The sequence below is a fragment of the Callithrix jacchus genome, chromosome 22 (genome assembly GCF_049354715.1).
Source record: "Callithrix jacchus isolate 240 chromosome 22, calJac240_pri, whole genome shotgun sequence".
NCBI lineage: Eukaryota > Metazoa > Chordata > Mammalia > Primates > Cebidae > Callithrix > Callithrix jacchus.
Window position 1 is genome coordinate 39,799,299 of NC_133523.1, and position 14,771 is coordinate 39,814,069.

The following is a 14,771-nucleotide window of genomic DNA, read 5'->3' on the forward strand; positions in this document are numbered from 1 at the left end:
CAGGCATGAGCCATCGAGCCACGCCAACCCTCTCAGGCATTTTAAACCCAGTGCTTAGGGCCCAGCTGCTCCTTGCCCATTTGCAGTCAGGTTTTGGCATGTCCATGCAGAGATAAGTACAGAAAGCAGGAGTAAGCCTTTAGGAATTTGGAGAGCAATTTGACAGCGGCACAACATCCAACTGTGTGATTGTGGGCTTTTTTAAAAAAAAAAAATCATATTTTGGCTGGGCATGGTGGCTTATGCCTGTAATCCCAGCACTTTGGAAAGGTGAGGTGGGAGGATCACTTGAAGTCAGGAGTTTGAGACCAGACTAACGAACAAGGTGAAACGCGGTCTCTCAAAAAAAAAAAAAAAAAAAAAAATTAGCCGGGCGAGGTGGCGCCTGCCTGTAGTCCCAGCAGCTCCGAGTCTGAGACAGAAGAATCACTTGAACCTGGGAGGCGGAGGGTACAGTGAGCCAAGATTGCGCCACTGCACTCTAGCTTGGGCAAGAGGGAAACTGTCTCGAGGGTGGGGGAAAGAGGGAACACTGAGAGCCTGGGGCAAATCGGAAAATCCGGATAGAGGGTCCCTCTCATAATGGATAACCAGGCAGGTCTGAGATCATGAGGTCTTTCCTGTAGCCCAAAGGGCTGGGAATTGTGCTGGAGGTGTGGTCTGCCTTGTGACATCACAATGTCACAAGGCAGTGACCTCAACCCAAGGGACGGGTGAGAAGGTCTCCGCACTTGCCCTCCTTTTAGGGGCGAGGGGCAGGGGTTAGGATGGGCGAAGGACTTACAGATTTGGAGAACCCCACACAGCACACGGCTCTGTCAAACACTCCCAGGCCCAGCACGTGTAGAGTGGAGAGGGAAACTGAGTCCCAGATGCGCACATGGGGTGGCAGTGGCTGCAGGGATGAGAGCCTTGTTACCTGGGAGGGCCAGCAGCTTGTCCCCCACAACTTTGTCCTGCACTCTTTTCTGCTTTCCCCCTCCCTTCCGTTACCTTCCCTTCCTTAGTGGTGCCCGCCACTTGTCCTGTGGCAATGGTGACCATATCCGGGTGGATGGCCAAGCTGCAGAAAGAAGGGACAGAGGGACCAGGACTCAGCGGGAGAAAGGAGGCCCACGAGACCCAGGACCCCTCCTGAAGCCAGCCGGTCACACTGCCTACTTATTCATTCATTCCACAAATTGGCTGGTGGAGTTTGGTCAATAAACATGCATTTAGTCCATCAATAGCAACAATCGGATGCCCTCCGGGTATGCTGGCTCTGAAGCACGACTCAGGCCTGGGGTCTCTAACTCAAATGCCAGCAGGACGAAGGTCTATACCTCAAATAGCGGCCAGGAGCGCACACAGATTTAACCAGGCTGACCCCACCCTGCTCCATCCACCTTGAATTGTTTGAAGTACCTGTTCTGGTTTTTTTTTTTTCCATTTTAAGAATAAGAAACAGGGTCTCCAGCATTTTAGGAGGCCAAGGTGGGACGATCACCTGAGGTCAGAAGTTTGAGACCAGCCTGGCCAACATGGTGAAACCCTGTCTCTCTACTAAAAATACTAAAATTATTATCCTGAGAGTGACAGTGTATAAAAAAAGAAAAGAAAAAAATACTAAAATTAGCCAGTAGTTCCAGCTACTTGGGAGGCTGAGGCAGGAGAATCACTTGAACCCAGGAGGCAGAGGTTGCAATGAGTCGAGATCGTGCCACTGCACTCCAGCCTGGGCAATAGAGTGAGACCAGATCTCAAAAAAACAAAACAAAACAAAAAACCACAGATGGGGTCTCCCTTGTCCCCCATGCTACAGTGCCATGACACGATCATAGATCACTGCAGCCTCCAACTCCTGGGCTTCAGGGATCCTTGAGCCTTGGCCTCCCAAAGTGCTGGTTTTACAGGTGCGAGCCACCTTGCTGCCCAGATTTTCAAAAGAAAAAGATCTAGGCATTGAATGAATTCACCATTTGAATTTCTTTTTGAGACAGGGCTTGCTCTTTTACCCAGGCTGGAGTGCAGTGGCTCAATCACAGCTCACTGCAGCCTCGACCTTCTGGGTTCAAGTCATCCTCTTGCCTCAGCCTCCTGAGTAGCTGGGACCATAGGGGCTCACCACCACGCCCAACTAAAACATCTGAAATATTGAAACAGTGATACTCAATTCACTTTTTCCTATTGAATTCAGCCTGAGGGCAGCTGGTGGCTTTGGAGAGGGAGCTAAGGCTTGGCCCCGCCCCCAAACCCCAGGGGACAACGATGTGGAAAGAGGCCTAGTGGGGGAAGGGCTGGAGTTTCCCCCTCCCCGTGCAACAGCTCTGTCCCATCCCCTCCCTCCCAGGCCTCACCATTTGATGTCATCATTGTGTCCCAGGTAGTGTCGCTGCCTCTGCTCCTCCACGCTGTATAGCACGGCCACGGAGGCCACAAAGTACACTATCTCCCCAGTGGGCAGCAAATAAAGGTTGGCCCGGCAGTCTCGGCCACGGTAGCCATAGCTGGAGCCACCCAGGGGCCGGTTAAGGAATGTGGGTTTTTGAGATGGAGTCTGTCACCCAGGCTGGAGTGAATGGCGTGATCCCGGCTCACTGCAACCTCCGCCTCCTAGGTTAAAGCAATTTTCCTGTCTCAGTCTCCCAAGTAGCTGGGTCTATAGGCGCACACCACCATGCCAGGCTGATTTTTGTATTTTTAATAGAGACGGGGTTTCACCATGTTGGCTAGGCTGGTCTCAAACTCTTGACTTCAAGTGATCCTCCTGGCTCAGCCTCTCAAAGTGCTGAGATTACACGCCAAGAAATGTGTTGATCACACACCCTGGCTGAGGACCAGGCTCAACAATGTCATTGGAATGAGGCTTTTCTGTTTCCACTCTCACCCTTGTAGTGGGCTGATGGTCCCCTCCCACTTCAAAGAAAACCAGTATGTCTCTTTTTTTGGGGGATGGAGTTTCGCTCTTATTGCCCAGGCTGGAGTGCAGTGGTGCGATCTCAGCTCACTGCAACCTCGGCCTCCCGGGTTCAAGCAATTCTCCTGCCTCAGCCTCTCTTAGCTGGGATTACAGGCATGCACCCCACACCCGGCTAATTTTCTGTTTGTATTCTCCACATTGGTCAGGCTGGTCTCCCGCTCCTGACCTCAGGTGATCCGCCTGCCTCGACCTCCCAAAATGTTGGGATTACAGGTGTGAGCCACCGTGCCCGGCCTATATCTGTTCCTTAATCCCCACAATTTGCAAATGCGACCTTAGAAAATGGGTCTTTACAGATATAATTATAGATCTTAAGATGAGATCATCCTGGATTATTGTAGTGACCCCTAAATCCGATGACAAGTGTCCTTAGAAATGACAGAAGAGGCCGGGCACAGTGGCTCAAATTTGTAATCCCAGCACTTTAGGAGGCCAAGGTGCATGGATCGCTTGTAGCCAAGAGTTTGAGACCAGCCTGGGAAACATAGCGAAACCCCATGGCAACAGAGAGAGACTCCATCTCAAAAAAAAATTTAGCTGGGCATGTTGGTGCATGCTTTTCCAGCTGAGGTGGAAGGATCGCTTGAGTCTTTGGGAGGTGGAAGCTGCAGCGAGCTGTGATCGCATCACTGCACTCCAGCCTGGGTGACAGAAGGAGACCCTGCCTCCAATAAATAAATAAATAAACAAATAAATAAATAAAAGGAAAAAAAGAAGATAGCGGTGTTGGTGGGGAACAGCCGCCCAGGCCAGGGTGCAGTGTTTCACTCATAGCTCACTGCAGCCTCAATCTCCTGGGCTCAAGTGATCCTCCTGCCTCCGCTTCCCAAAGCTGGGACTACAGGCATGCACCATCATGCCCAGCTAATTTTTTGTATTTTTTGGTAGGGATACAGTCTCATCATGTTGCCCAGGCTGGTCTCAAACTCCTGGGCTCCAGCAATCCACTTGTCTCAGCCTCCCAAAGTGCTGGGATTACAGGCATGAGCCACCGTGCCCACGCTGCCTGGCTAATTTAAAAACATTTTTTTGTAGAGATGGGATCTTGCTTTGTTGCCCAGGCTAATAGCTACCTGGTTGGCTGTTAACTACTCATATACCCCAATAAGACTGTGAATTCCATGGTGGCTGGGACTGGGCTGTTTTTTTCATTTCTATATCTCCTCTTCCAGGAAGCCCTCCATGACCCCAGGCTGGGTCAGCCCCATCCCTGTGGATTCCCCACCCCAGCCTTGCACACTATGGGTTGTTACTCTCAACAAGCCTGTTCCCATGCTAGACTGTATGCACCAGGAGGGCAGGCAGATACTGTCATGGTCAGCACTGGGTCCCCAGCCTTCTGTCCCAGATGTTCCGAAAATATCTGAATGAGCTGAGCACAGTGGCTCATACCTGTAATCTCAGCACTTTGAGAGGCCAAGGCAGACAGATCACTTGAGGTCAGGAGTTCGAGACCAGCCTGGCCAATCTCTGCTAAAAACACACACACACAAAATTAGCCGGGCATGGTGGCACGTGCCTGTAATCTCAGCTACTCTGGTGGCTGAGGCAGGAGAATGGCTTGAATGCAGGAGGTGGAGGTTGCAGTGAGCCAAGACTGTACCACTGTACTCCAGCGTGGGTGTCTCAAAAAAAAAAAAAAAAGACATCAGGCACTATCTGTAATCCCCACACTTTGGGAGGCCGAGGCAGGTGGATCACAAGGTCAGGAGATCAAAACTATCCTGGCCAACATGGTGAAACCTCGTCTCTACTAAAAATACAAAAATTAGCTGGGCATGGTAGCATCCACCTGTAATCTCAGCTACTCGGGAGGCTGAGGCAAGAGAGTTTTTGTTTTTTTTTTTTTGAGACGGAGTTTCACTGTTGTTACCCAGACTGGAGTGCAATGGTATGATCTCGGCTCACCGCAACCTCCGCCTTCTGGGTTCAAGCAATTCTCCTTCCTCAGCCTCCCGAGTAGCTGGGACTACAGGCGTGCACCACCCAGCTAATTTTTGTATTTTTAGTAGAGACGGGGTTTCACCTTGTTGACCAGGATGGTCTCCATCTCTTGACCTCATGATCCACCCTCCTCACACTCCCAAAGTGCTGGGATTATAGGCGTGAGCCACCGCGCCTGGCCTAGGAGAGTCGTTTGAACCCAGGAGTCAGAGGTTGCAGTGAGCCAAGATCACAGCACTGCAATCCAGCCTGGTGACAGAGCGAGACCCTGTCTCAAACAAACAAACAAGAAAAGATCTGAATGATTGTCAATATACATATATCCCGGGCCCATGGAAACTGCTCTGCCCTATAGTCACTGCAGAGAGGGGCAATCTGGGGTCCACACTAACTTCTGCAGTCTCAGCCACCGCTCATCATTTGCTTATCAAGCCCTACTGGCAGGATATTTGGGACAGATTCCAGGGGACACTTCCAGCTGCCTCGAGAAGGCTGTGGGCTCCCAGAAGGCCAGGCCGTTTCACCAACCACCCTGACTCCTCCAAAGAGAAAGCCAAGGCCCAGAGAGGAACAGACAAGGGCTGGGATCCTGGGGTGTGGACTGCAAGCTCAATAGGCTTTTAGGAAAAAGTTTGGGTCCCAGGATAAGGATTCTTGTCTCCTATGGGTAGCCTCAGTTTCCTTATCTGGAATGGGGGTATAATAATTTTCAAACTGTAGGCCTCAGAGAGCTCTTAGAGGCCACTAGTTATTAAAAAAAAAAAAAAAAAAAAAAACCATTCCTAACTCATTGTTTCTCAAATGCACCAATCCGACTCTGGCCACACAGCTGTGACTTCTGTCCCGAACGGTCTCCTTGTAGTTCTGCCTCCTAACTGCACAATTCTCAGCTCAAACATCCCCTCCTCAGGGAAACCCAGTGACTTCCCTCATCTGACCTTAGGTTTCAGTCTCTCCAGCATTTCTTCCTAACTGAAGTCACCTTGTTGATCGAATCCCTGGCTGCTGGGCTCTCGTCTGTCTCCCCTCCTTTAGAAAGTGAGCTCCAGGACCACAGCTCACACGCTGGAGACTGTCTCAGGGAGGCACTCAGTAAACATCCATGTGAATGAATCATTGAAAGTCATTTCAGCCAATCTCACTTCCTCTGCTCTCTCCTGAAACATGCATGGTCTTCCTGACGTCTCAGCTACAGCAGCCTGGGAAATCCCACCCTCAGATTATTCTCCCTTCTGCTGAAGTCCCATCCCAGGAGAGCATCTATCTCCTCCTTTTGTTGTCTGTGGTTTTTTTTATTATTATTTTGAGATGGAGTCTGGCTCTGTAGCCCAGGCTGGGGTGCAGTGGCGCAATCTCAGCTCACTGCAACCTCTGCCTCCTGGGTCCCAGTTCAAGCAATTCTCCTGCCTCAGCCTCCCAAGTAGCTGGGATTACAGGCACAAGCCACCAGCTAATTTTTGTATTTTTAGTAGAGATGGGGTTTCATCATGTTGACCAGGCTGGTCTTGAACTCCTGACCTCGTGATTCGCCTGCCTTGGCCTCCCAAAGTGCTGGGATTACAGGCATGAGCCACGTTGGCCGGCCTGTTATTTGTTTTGAGATGGAGTCTCTCTTTGTTGCCCAGGCTGTAGTGCAGTGGCACAATCTTGACTCACTGCAACCTCCGCTTCCCAGGTTGAAGTGATTCTCCTGCCTCAGCCTCCCGAGTACCTGAGATCACAGGCACACGTCACCATACCCAACTTATTTTTGTATTTTTAGTAGAGACAAGGTTTCTCCATGTTGGCCAGGCTGGTCTCGAACCCTTGACCTCAGGTGATCTGCCCACCTTGGCCTCCCAAAGTGCTGGGATTACAGGTGTTAGCCACTGCACTTAACCTGTCTCGTGTGTGTGTGTGTGTGTGTGTGTGTGTGGTGTTGTTGTGTGTGTGTTGTTGTTGCTATTGTCGCCCCGGCACCCAGGCTGGAGTGTAACGGCTCAATCACGGTTTGCTGCAGCCTTGACCTCCTGGGTTCAAGCAATCCTCCTGCCTCAGCATACTGAGTAGCTGGGACTGCAGGTACATGCCATCATGACCAGCTAATTTTAAAAAATTTTTTTTGTAGAGACAAGGTCTCACTGTGTTGCCCAGGTGGGTCTCAAACTTGCCTCAAGCCATCCTCCCATCTCAGCCTCCCAAAGTGCTGGGATTTACAGACCTGAGCTGCCTTAACTACCTTTCTATTTCCTCCTGAGGGGATGGGAGCACGGAGGAGATTCCAGCAAAAGGATACACCCAGTCCAGCTTGAGCCGGCAGGAAGGCAGCTCCGAGCGTGTGTCCAGGCTGTAGGTGGGTGCCAGCTCGTCTGGGATCAGCATGGGCACAGGGCGGCCCCTCAGGAACATTTTCACGGAGCCATCCTCTGCCAGGACACCCCCAGGGGTCAGGCACTGACACCAGCCCCATCCCTATTCCCTCTCCTCTTCTGGCTTTTTTTTTTTAATGGTAGGGAAACTGAGGCCAGAAAGGCAAAGGCCCAATAGCCAGGTCTCCTGACCTCTGGCTCTGGCCTGTCATCCCAGCAAGCAAGCTTCCACCAAGCCCTTCCCCATCTCCCTACTCACCCACGCTGAAGATAACTTCTTTGGTTTTGCTGTCAGGAAAGGAGAAAGAAAAAAAAAAGGTCTTAGCAGTCAGGTCAGAAAAGGGGAGAAACCATTCCTTCACCCCACCGCTCCCTGGAGGTCTCCGATGAACACCGCGGCCGAGTAAGGGGCAGAGCGCTGCCTCTCTGCAGGCCGTGTGCTTTGCTCGGTTGATCTTGCAGAGCCTAAGACACAGGCCCAGAGAGGCAGTGATCGCCAAAGATCACACAGCACGAAGTGGCCGGGACGCGATCCTGGAAGAAGGGAGTCACCAAGGACCCTTCCCTCCTATTCAGCACGGTGCTCCCAAAGCTCCCCAACCCGCAGTTCCCCAGCACCCCGTTTAAACGTCAAGCAGCGGCGGGAGAAGCGGGGAGAGTTGAAAGGAAGGGGCGTGTCCCCACGCCGGCCTGGACCCCAGGGGACGGGGGAGACCTGGGATCTAAGGCCCGGGAGCGCGGAGAGGAGATGGGAGGGGGGTCTGCGAAAGGTCTCACCCAGCTCCAAAGCTACTCATGGCGGCGGCTGGCGGAGCTTCTGGGCCGGGGGTGGAGCCGGGACCCGCTCTGCCGCTTCCGGCCCTGGGAGGCGCCCGAGCCACCGCGCCCTGCCCCTCCCTCCGCGGCCGTCCCTGGAGCCGGAGGGTCCCACCGGGTCACACGTCCCGGGCTGTGGAGTCCCGATCCCAGGCTCTTTTAGGGTGGGTTGGGGAGAGTGGTTGAGAACATGGACTCGGGAGAGCGCCTGCTTCAGTGCAAACCCCAGTTTTGCCAATTTCCAGCAGTGTACACACGTCGTTCAACCTCTGCCTCGGTTTCCTCATTTTAAAAATGGGGATAAATAAGAGTATCCGGCTGGTCGCAGTGGCTCACGCCTGTAATCCCAGCACTTTGGGAGGCCGAGGCGGGTGGATCACCTGAGGTCAGGAGTTCGAGACCAGCCTGGCCAACGTGGTGAAACCCCGTCTCTACTAAAAATATAAAAATTAGCCAGGCTTGGTGGCTGGCGCCTGTAATCTCAGCTACTTGGTAGGCTGAGGCAGGAGAATCATTCGAACCCGGGAGGCGGAGATTGCAGTGAGCTGAGATGGTGCCATTGCACTCAAGCCTGGGCGACAAGAGCGAGACTCCGTCTCAAAATAAATAAACAAACGAAATAAAAATAAGAGTACACACACCTCCCAGGGGTGGTTGCGAGGATGAAATTGGTTAATTATTGGAAAGTGCCTGGAATATACATAAGGCTGTATTTGTTTGCTATTGTTTGAGCAGGGTTGAAATGTGCAGCTTTTGACCTTGGTCTTGCCCTTGCATGGCCTCCTGGCCCTGACCACGCCCACTGCATCATAACTCTAGCCTTAGGGTGTTTTTTGTTTTGTTTAGTTTTGATACAGGGTTTTGCTCTGTGGACCAGGCTGGAGTGTAATGGCGCGATCATGGCTCACTGAAGCCTGGAATTTCCTAGGCTGGAGCGATCCTCCTGCCACAGCCTCCCAAGTAGCTGGGACTACAAGCGCGTGCCAGCACGCCCAGCTAATTTATTTTCATTTTTAGTAAAGTCGATGTCTCGCTATGTTGCTCAGGCTGGTCTTTAACTCCTGACCTCAAGCGATGCTCCCACCTCCGCCTCCCAAACTGCTAGAATTATAGCCTTATGCTTGACTCGGTCCAGATCTTCAGTTTGACCCCGCCTCTGGAGTTGACCACACCTGTCATTCTGATCTCAACCACCTCCTCCCTTCTAAACCCAGTCCCTGAGATGACTCCATCACTTGATAATTGACTGCTGCCTCCCCTCAACTCTCCTCCTCTGGCCCACCAGGCATTCTGATCACGTCCATTTTCTTTTTTTACTTTCTTTCTTTTTAGACAAGAGTCTCCCTCTGATGCCCAGGCAGGAGTGCAGTGGTGCAATCTTGGCTCACTGCAACCTCCACCTCCCAGGTTCAAGCAATTCTCCTGCCGATCAACCTCCGCCTCCCAGGTTCAAGCGGTTCTCCTGCCTCAGCCTCCTGAGTGGCTGGGACTACAGGTGCTGGCTACCACGCCCGGGTAAATTTTTGTATTTTTAGTAGAGACGGGGTTACATCATATTGGCCAGGCTGGTCTCGAACTCCTGACCTCGTGATCTTCCCGCCTCGGCCTCCCAAAGTGCTGGGATTACAGGCGTGAGCCACCGCGCCCTGCCAAGATGATGTCCATTTTCACGTATTCCTTAGTTGAGTACCTTCCAGGCCTCCCAAGTTGGCTCCACCTCTTGGCACTTGACCACGCCCCTTTGAACCTTTAAACCACTCCTATTTCCACCAGGCATTGCCCCCTGATTTTGATGTCAAGGCTTCTGGAATCTGGCATGCCCCTACCTGGTCTCAGCCTCTGTTACCCTCTACCCCAGGTTTTGATTTCGCCCAGGCGAACACTCTGGCAGCACCCTTAAATTCCTCAGACTCCCTCCTTCCCTGCAGAAACTCTGTGACTGCTGCCTTGAAGTCACCCCTGAAACTCAACGGGGAGTCTCCTTTACCTTAATAACCACGCCCATAAGCCAAGCTCCCCCGGGAGGTGTGGGTACTCCCTGACTTCTTCCCTAGCTCACCCAGTAGACCACCTGACCGTCCACACTGTCCAGCTCCTAAAAACTCTGGCCACGTCCCTCAATATTTACTCCGCCCTCCCAGACCTTCCGCAGTGACCGTGCCACCTCAAGATTGGTCCCTCCATTTGAACTAGCTGGCCCTACTCTAGGTTCTGACCTCGTGGCCTGGGGCATGACTACATTTCTCAACCATTTCCTCTCTAGCTGGGGTTCTGGCCCTACCCTCTGCGGCTTGACGTCCTTACCCTTCCTTTTTGGCGCTACAGTTGCTGCTGGAGGATGTAGTGCGACTGCGGGGATCCTCACGGCGCACCGAGGCCAGGCGCTCTGGTGACAAGTAGCGGCGGCCACTGCGAAAAAAGAGCACACAGTTGGGGGCAGAGTCTTCGAGGCCAGCAGGCGAGTGCCGTGGGCGGGCGAGATCCTTCCTGCACCCTCTGCTGCTGGAGCTCCGGCAAATGAACCGCCTCTGTCTCCCACGAGGTCTTGGAAGAGGCAAGGGATCCCGGCCTTGTGCCTTACCTGCGCCCGGAGGTCGCCTCCTTCTTGGGAGAGGATGGGGACGTGGCATAGCCGCCCACGCGCCGGGGGGGTCCCGAGCCATTAAGGGGCGTCCTGGTGGGAAGGCCTTTCAAAAGCTGACACACTGGAGAGATGAGGTTAGGGGACAGAAGAGGGTGAGTATGAGGTCCAGGCCCCGGTCCTCCCCATCACACCCCTCCAGTCTAACGGCGATACCCGAGGCAGTGGTGCCTAAGCGCGGAGGCGCCCGGCCCTTGGGGGTGCCTCGCGCGCGGAGCGCAGCTCCCTGTTCTTCGCACGCCCGCAGGCGACGCAGAGCATCCGCCAGCGCCGCCTTTAGGACCGCCAGCTCGTCTTCCTGTAACTGCAGCCGCTGCTCCAGCGCCGACACGCGGTCGTCCACTTCCATACCGCTCGTGCCCGACAAATTGTCATCTGGAAGGCGGGGGAGTGCCTGCTGCAGGGCCACCCAGAGCGCCAGTGCACAAGGGGTCCCTCCCTGCTTCCTGGGTCTAAGCGGGGGACCAGCCACGCCCCTTTCCTGTCTCGCCACCTGGGGCCGGGACACTTGGAGATGGGCCACGGAAGAGGACTCTGAAGGAGGATGGAAATCCCCACCGCTCTCCAAGCCGTCCCCACACTCCTCTCTGCCGCAGCGCGCTGGCAGTGTGACCTTGGGGGAGTCCCTCCCCTCTTATTGTCTAAGATTCTTTGACCCCCGGAGACTCTCGTTCTGGCTTTAAGATTCTATGACTAAGACGTCGTAAGTATCTATGAGTGAGTGATATGAGCATTTGCAAAATGACACCAGCCTACTCCTAATGACACTAAAGTTCTAGAACTGATCCCCAACATCCTCAGACGAAGATTCTGTTATGAATACCAACGTCCCTTCACTGTTTCTAAGACTTTCCAAGCCAAAAGGTCAGGCCGAGTCTCCCACCTCCCCTCCTCTCCTCACTCTGGGGTTCGACCCTATAGCCAGCTGCAAGGACAGAGCTTCGGCGGCCCCTGGCGGTGGACTTGGGGGTTGCAGGCAGCGCGTCGCAGACCCAGAAGACCCGAGGGAGATGCAGACGGGATGACACCCAAACTCTTCCCCAGCAGGAATTCCTCTTTTCTGTTCCCCTTCTTTATTTTGCTTCTGTACCCTGAGCCCCAGCTTTGGCTCTGTAGCCGATGGGTGCAGCCAAAATGACTCTCCGAGTGCCCCCCCCAACCCCGCTCCTCTTCCCAAAGTGGGAGGGGCGGAGACCCAAGTGGCTCCTCTCCCGCCTCGCCCACACCCAGAACACTCATACCCAGACTCATTGCTGACCACAACCAAGGAGGCCCTGGTTCCCAGCCCGGTGGAGGTAAAGGTGGTAGCTTAGACAGGGACAGGGCGTGGAGCTCGCACCTGCCATCCCGCGTCCATAGGCCGCCCAGCCGGCCCTCTGGGCTCTGCAGTGCAGCCGCCGCTCCTCCCTCTCTCCCCCCGCGGCCCAATCGCCTGCCGAGGCTTGCCCGCCCTGCCCCCCCACTCAGCGCCTCCCAGGTCCGGTGCTTGGACCTGCAGAGGGAGGTGGAGGCCTCCTGAGGTCAGAGGGACTTAGAACCGTCAGGACTCAGAAGACTTAACAGGGGGAACCTCTAGAAGTCTTGTTGGCATCACGTTTTGCAAACGGGAAACTAAGGAAGGAGGCTAGTGGGAGTGTGCAGAGACACTCCAGAGATCACCCAGCCGATAGGTGGGGGCAGGGGGACCCCTTCACCTCCTTGGGCTCAGGCTCATCCTACCTACCATTAGTAAAGACGAACAGAAAAATGGCATCTGTTACTGTGAGCTTACATGTGCCAGGCACTGCTCACGCAAAACACTTAGCACGTTCCTGGCTCGTGTTTATGCTCGATAAATCCAGAATGGGATTAACTATTTTGATGATACCTAATGCTTTTGGCAACTCTAGTAGTTGTAGCAGCATCATCCATTTTAGAAGCAGTGGGGAGGAAGGGTGCTGAAGCCCAGAGAGGTGACGTTACTTGTTACATGGAAGAACCCATACTCCACCCAGGCATGGGCACCCTGTCATCCTGGCTCCTAGAGGGACAGAGGAGGACAAAATGACCCTTCTGGGTCCTCTGCCAATTCCAGTGGTCCCTGGCACTAGGCTATGTGCCCCAAGGACTGAACCTCCAAACTGAGTTAAATAGAGGTGCTTTCATCTTGACCCTTCTGCCCCACCCAGAGTGGCCAGTTGCACTGTTAGAGCCTTGGCCAGCCCATCCTGCCAACCCCAACACCTCCATCATCCCCACCCCTGTGACTCAAGCTCTCTGCTCCCTTCTGACCATCCCCCACCCCCCTCAGCCCTTCTTCCCAGAGACCAGGCCTCACTTCCCACTTTTTCCTCCCATCTCCCCTCACCTAAGCATGACACCCACAGTGGCCCTTCTGGCATCACACCCATTTGTCTAGGGAGAAGGGATGGTCCTAATGCGTGGGGGGGGCCAGGGCCAGAGGATTTGGGGGGCATCATGGAGGCAAAGTCCTCTGGCCGTCCCTATCCGGTCCTACACCTTGCCCTCAACTCAACACCAAATCCACCCCCACCCCCTCTGTCTGTCCCCCTGCTATGGAGACAGGGGAGGGTTCTAGAAGCTTGAGGGGAGAGAGACAGGGCAGAGTTCCAGGCTCAATCGACCTCCAGGCCGTTCCCCCTTCCAACCCCGGGTTCCCTCGGGTTCTGCCCTCTTCTCTCCTCTCCTCTTGCTTCCGGAGCAGGGGAGGATCCAAGTGGATTGGGGGCTGGGATATGGGTTTTGGGGACCAGGGAGCTTGCTCTTGGGTCAGGGTCCTGCTGAGGGAGAGAAAAGGGGGAGCTTCAGCAAGGGAGGGGGATGGGGACTTGGAAAGAGGAGGTTGGGGCAAGAAGAGATGGGTCCAGCCTTGGGCGGGGCCAAGGTTGGAACTGAGGAGGGGTCTCACCGTTGCAGTATTGCAGCAGCGAGGACGTGTCGTACAGGCCGCAGAAGGCCGGGCCGCGCTCCGCCATCGCCCCACCACAGCCACCGCCGGCCCCCCCGGCCCCAGCCCGGGCCCGGTCCCCCCCCCAGGCCCTGCCTCCGGTTGCCATAACAACGCCCTTAGTTCCAGCATCCCCAGCTCAGCTCGCCTGGCATCAGGCGGCCGGCGCCGAGCCTGGCGCTGGGGTCATCCCCCAGGATGCCCAGAAAGGGGGGTCGGGACACCCCCTACCAAGCCCCTCAACACATTCCTCGGGCCAGGATTGGCTGCTTCCAGATCCCCCTAGGTACCGTCTGGTCCCGCCCACAACCTGAGTGTATTCTCTCTAGACCCCCTCCTCGCCTGTTCAGAACCAATGAGAGCCTGTCGCGCAGGGCCTTCCACCAATAGGGACGCAGAGGGATTGGAAGGGGCAGGGCCTTTCCTGCTTTCAGGCTGAAGCGCAGCCCAGAGCTCCGGGAGGAGGATAGGATGGAGGAAGACACCCCGCTATCTATTCCCAAAACCTCTTCAGTCTTTCATTGGATTTTCCAAAAGCCTCTTCCTTAAGACCAGAGCCCGACCTTACAGCCCCAAACCCGCCCAGGGAGTTCTTGTTTATTATATCTAGGCCCACCCCCAGGCTCTTAGCCCCACCCCCAGAATCTTGCGGGAGCTAAAAGTTTTATTCCTGTCCACAAAATCATTAGCACCGCCCCCTGAACGTCCAAGGGTTTATAGCATAGTACTTCCCCAGAGCTCTGGACAGGACCTTCTTATAGGATTAGCCCCGCCCTCGGAGTTTAAATCCCTCCCCACCGCGATCTGTTAGTCCCTCCCTAACCTTTTCCACCACTCTGTGTGCGGCCCCTGGTCCTTAGCTCCGCCCTTAGAGCCCGGGTCTCCCACAACCGCATTATCCAGTCCAGGCTTTGGCACAGGCCCAGTTTTGAGGCTTGGACTAGCCTGCGTGTCAGGCAGAGAAGGCTCGGAAGTTGCTGGGGGAAAAGGGGAGGGTAGAAAACCCGACAATGGATTTCAAGAATATTGTACCGTCTTCCGCAAGTCTCCACCGCGGGTCAACACCTAGAGTATAGGCAGGAGAAGTGAAGTCTAGAGCCGAAAACGAATTCCCTT

General features: G+C 54.4%; 1 protein-coding gene across 4 annotated transcripts in view; it reads right to left on the reverse strand.

Moving 5' to 3' along the window:
- EML2 (EMAP like 2) overlaps positions 1-13,956 on the reverse strand; it is a 35,979-nt gene extending 22,023 nt beyond the window's left edge. The window contains exons 1-9 of one of the 4 annotated variants that reach the window (XM_035284258.3): positions 13,617-13,956; positions 10,865-11,083; positions 10,649-10,772; positions 10,372-10,476; positions 7,511-7,539; positions 7,179-7,308; positions 2,337-2,486; positions 994-1,063; positions 785-895 (exon numbers count right to left, since the gene is read on the reverse strand). In XM_035284258.3, the coding sequence (XP_035140149.1) occupies positions 785-895; positions 994-1,063; positions 2,337-2,486; positions 7,179-7,308; positions 7,511-7,539; positions 10,372-10,476; positions 10,649-10,772; positions 10,865-11,083; positions 13,617-13,764 (1,086 nt within the window). In that variant the 5' untranslated portion in view covers positions 13,765-13,956. Of the gene's footprint in view, positions 1-784; positions 896-993; positions 1,064-2,336; positions 2,487-7,178; positions 7,309-7,510; positions 7,540-8,028; positions 8,071-10,371; positions 10,477-10,648; positions 10,773-10,864; positions 11,084-11,949; positions 12,094-13,616 lie in introns of those variants that run through there. The other 3 variants (XM_035284259.3, XM_035284261.3, XM_035284262.3) reach the window with 3 other exon arrangements.
- Between the last annotated feature and the right edge of the window lie 815 nt (positions 13,957-14,771).